At 39.9% G+C, this 4,555-nt stretch overlaps 1 protein-coding gene across 1 annotated transcript; it reads right to left on the bottom strand.

The window, feature by feature from the left end:
- Positions 1-494: 494 nt before the first annotated feature.
- On the bottom strand, positions 495-2,443 carry LOC113051070 (G-protein coupled bile acid receptor 1). The gene has a single exon (XM_026214681.1). The coding sequence runs from the start codon at positions 1,882-1,884 to the stop codon at positions 859-861; it is 1,026 nt and encodes a 341-aa protein (XP_026070466.1). The 5' UTR covers positions 1,885-2,443; the 3' UTR covers positions 495-858.
- Positions 2,444-4,555: the final 2,112 nt, after the last annotated feature.

Raw genomic sequence — 4,555 nt, 5'->3', positions numbered from 1 at the left:
TGTGTGTGTTCACTGCTATGTGTGTGTGTGTGTGTGTGTGTGTTCATTGTTCCGGGTGTGCATTCACTGTTGTGTGTGTGTGTGTGTGTGTGTGTGTGTGTGTTCACTGCTATGTGTGTGTGTGTGTGTGTGTGTTCACTGTTCCGGGTGTGCGTTCACTGTTATGTGTGGATGTGTGCGTGAGCTTGTTTATGTGGTTAAGGAGGACACAAATTTGTATAATGACATAGGTATGACACAGGTATTACAATGAGGTGGTTTATGAGGACATTTTTAAATCATACAGAATTATTAATTTGAAAATCCTAAAATGCACAAAGTTTCCTGTGAGGGTTAGGGTTAGGGGTAGGGTTGGGGTAGGGCCATAGAATATACAATTTGTACATTATAAAAACCATTACACCTATGAAGAGTCCCCATAAACCACATATACCAACATGTGTGTGTGTTCACTGCTATGTGTGTGTGTGTGCGTTCACTGCTGTGTGTGTGTATGTGTGTGTGTGTGTGTGTGTGTCACTGCTCCGGGTGTGCGTTCACTGTTGTGTGTGTGCACTTTAGATGGGTTAGATGTAAAGCACTAAGTCAGAGTATGGGTCAACATACTTGGCGGTATGTCACGTCACTTTCTTTTTTTTCACTTTTTAAGTCTCCTTCTCTATAGTAGATAAGTGGCACAGCAGTTGCTTCATGAGTCTGCACAAACACTCTCACTTAAAGATTATTTCAAGATTTTCTTGACACTCAGTACATAAAAAAACATTCAAGCATCCTATAGACCATTTCACTGAAACCCAGCTCACATGTTATCTTTAGCTGAATATTACAAATACAAAAATTAGTCAAATGGCAATTTGATCAGCTGAATCGAAGGCTAGTGTCCATTTGCACACTTTGTCCGTGGCGGTGCCACAGTCTGCAGAACAGTTTCTTGACTGGATCTGTGTACTCCCTGTTGGCGAGTCCCAAAAACAGAGGCACGACTGCAGTGCCCCCGATACCAACACAGGACAGCACAATGTGGCCAGTGCGATTGCTCTTTCCTCCCTGTCTGAGCAAAAACTCCATGCCTACATGGGTGTAAACAATGTAGGGCACCCAGCAGGTCAGGAAGGCGAGGGAAACGGCTGCTACACAACAAGCATAACGCATTTCCATTCTCCGTCTGCATTTCCTGTTTGCTACGGCTCGCTGCAGACGCTGGATGTGCCTCAGCTGTTCTCGTGTGATCCACAGCACACGGCACGTCATGGCAGCGATGGAAAGAATAGCGGGTGCCAGTAGACCATATACTTCCAAATAGATGAAAGCATTTGGAAAAACACTGCGGTATGTACAGCAACGCTCTCCAGACAGTGCTATGCAGTTAGAGTGCGCCGTGCTGTTGGTTATTGGACAGCACTCATTCCGATCATGAATAGCTTTGTTGTTCCAGCCAAAGGCAGGCAGCAGTGCAAACAGCAGCGGCAGCATCCACACAGCCAGCAGTGGCAGCACAAACCAGCGATGCAGCCAGAGCTGTCCACGCTTAAGGGGACTCATGATGCTCCGGTAACGCTCATAGTGCACCAGCACCAGGTTGAAGAGAAAGGCCAGGAACAGAAAGTTGGGAAAGATGTGAACCAGCAGGCAGGACGAGAAGCTGAGAGGGCGGTTCAGGCCCATCCAGGGGATGAAGGGAAGTGCCACGCCGGTGCACAAGTCGGCCACCAGCAGGCTTAGAAAGAAGTAGTTCTGTGAGCTGTGAAGCTGACGGTTACAGATGATGCCCAGGATGATGAGCAGGTTGATCAGGATGATGGCACAGGAGACGGGCAGCGTGATGGCATAGATCAGCTGGGCCTCCACATTGTTCCCGGAGACATTTCGCATCTCCACAGCCATTACTGCGACTTTCTGCACCAAACATCCATTCTTAAATCTGTTAAACCTACGCGAAGAGAGCAATGCATCATTGATTTTCTGTTAGCAAAACAACACACATCATGGAACAATGACACAACAATTCATATTACTAGTTATATCGTGTCAACATTTAAAAATCCATTAGGTTTTTCCCCTTCCCCTGAAAGGTTTTAGGGTTGATTTTACAAGTTGTCCTCCCTAAGAAACTATATGACAGCAGTTGTTATTGCCATAATGACCCTCAAATACATTTAATTAACAAAACTTAAATCTTGTCACAGCACACTAACACAGCTTGTGGCAGCTGGTCCCCCTTTTTGATATAATAGTTAAAAAAGATTAGTAATACAGCAGATCTACTGATCATGATTTGTTCTTTCAGGCTAATTTAGTTAATTGTATGTGCAGATTTGATTCATGCATCTGGATTTTTTTGTCAGACATAAATGTGCATTCCTGCATCTACTGGAAATGGCATATTAATTCATGAAACTTGCGTAAATATGTGAATAAATTATGAGTAATTTGTGCAGAAACCTTCCAAAAAACTCTCCTCTAGATTCAAAAACTCTTCGTAAATGTCAGATTTGATAGTTAAACGTGTATTTTAATGAATTCCAATCATTGGTAAATAGGGTGTTTGTAGATGCTCATTCACAATTAGTACAATGTACTTGTAATTATGGTATTGCATCAATTTCAGTGTCATCAGTTTGCCAAAAAGAGCACCATTAACACATGCTAGGGAGCAGGTGTACATTTCTTTCACATCACTTTACATTTTCAAAATACAAACATTTTGTGAATTCGAAAATTTAAGTCAAAACAGCTTTACGATAATTTACACAAAAATTAGTTCTGCTCATGTTTCATGAATGAAGCCGAAAATGTCCTATTTTTAGGGTTACAGCAGGACTGATAAACTCTTTGTGTTGCATATCATTACTCGTATTATTTCTTAAACCCTTCCAAATGAGGAGCATTACTAGTAATAAAAGAGCCAACAATTGTCTTGATATACAAGCGTCAGAAACCAAAACGGCTAGATAAGGAAACAACCAAGAGCACAGAACACACACTCAAGCACTTTCGTGTTCAATGTGCATTAAACCTGCTTTATAAGACAAAGCTGCTAAACCGAGAGATTATAAATTCAGTTCTAAGTATGTGTGATCTACAAAAATAATAGTTCTTCACTGATGTTGTTTATTCTGAGTTCCATTTAGAACATCCTTTCAGCATCTTTGCATTAGATGCCACACTATATTATATTATTCAAATAAAAGTAAAAAGCTTTGATATGTAACAAAAGTTTTAGTCTATAAAATGTCCATTCTACATTTTAATGCCAACATAAAAATATATCTAATGAAAGCAGATGCTAAAAGACCTTGATCGTAGGTCATAAATGGTCCATTTGCCGGGTTTATAAGTCATGAACAAGTAACTCCTGACCATAAATTCAACCCTTTCTTTATGAATGCGGGGTTTCCTAAATAATTATTCATAGAGCAAATGAAAAGTGAGAAAGAAAACATACCTTTTGTCAGCTTGGCTTGAAGAGAAGATTAAACTTAAACTCAGGTCTTCATCACTGTTGGGTCATGTCAGGTTGTTTAGTACAACATAAAGTTTGCAGGTTAGCAAACTGTAAAAGGCAATAGCAGTCCATTATAAGTCTGATTTTACATCAGAGCTCTACAAGTAAGATCCACTGAGAACAGCTGGAAAGAGACAAGTGGCTTGTCAAGCAGAGAAAGTGAACAGGGGCGAGTACAGGGGGAACGTCGCTCGTAAAACTCTGAGCAACACCCGAGCAAACCTACAAACCTGTGACATGCACTGCTAATGCATGTACGCATGACAGATAAAGACAGAGGACGATAGACCATTTGAGACTTTGACCGAGTCAGGAGGGATGTCAGAGATGTGCATAACTACTAACAGATAAAGTGTAGAGAAAGACAACTAAAAAAATACCTGAAATGGAGACATTACACAAAATTACATTAGGGACATTTATACCAAAATAGAGATAAAAAAGTGTACATTGTGATAATGTTATTTATCATTGAAACAAGTTAAACAGGTTAACCAAGCAAAACACAATGAGTACAATGAAGAAACAAACATTTCCCTTTTACAATCAATTCCTGCTCCACACTTACTAGTGGACATCACTGACATCAGTGTAGCACTTAAAGACAAAACATAGATGAAAAAAGATAGATGTGGTTGTGTGTGTAACAACAATAATTATAAGATTGTAATTTGTATTATTCTGTTGCTGAAGTATTTCCTGGAGTTCAACAGACCTGGCTGCTGTGACTGAATGAATACGGTGGAGTGTCTAACATCTGGACTGACTAGTGCTCATTCTCACACAGAGCATGTAGTATCAGAATTATAAGAGAGTGCATCCCTTCATTCATCATGTTTGGGAAGTAACTAGCCCCAAAACCATGCAATGTCAAGAAAAACTGTCCAAAGTTGAGATATTTAGATATAATATAATTTGGTAGTAAATCAGTGTAAAATGTTTGCAACTGCTTTTTATTAATTACAACCGCAACTGTATTGTGTTTCGTTTATATGAATTAAAAATCAAACCTTGTAATAAAGCTGTTCAAACTTTTCTTGCATTTTTAAC

The sequence above is a fragment of the Carassius auratus genome, chromosome 31 (assembly GCF_003368295.1).
Source record: "Carassius auratus strain Wakin chromosome 31, ASM336829v1, whole genome shotgun sequence".
Taxonomy (NCBI): Eukaryota; Metazoa; Chordata; class Actinopteri; order Cypriniformes; family Cyprinidae; genus Carassius; species Carassius auratus.
Note: the sequence above shows the minus strand (reverse complement) of the source record. Positions and strands in the feature narration are given on the sequence as shown.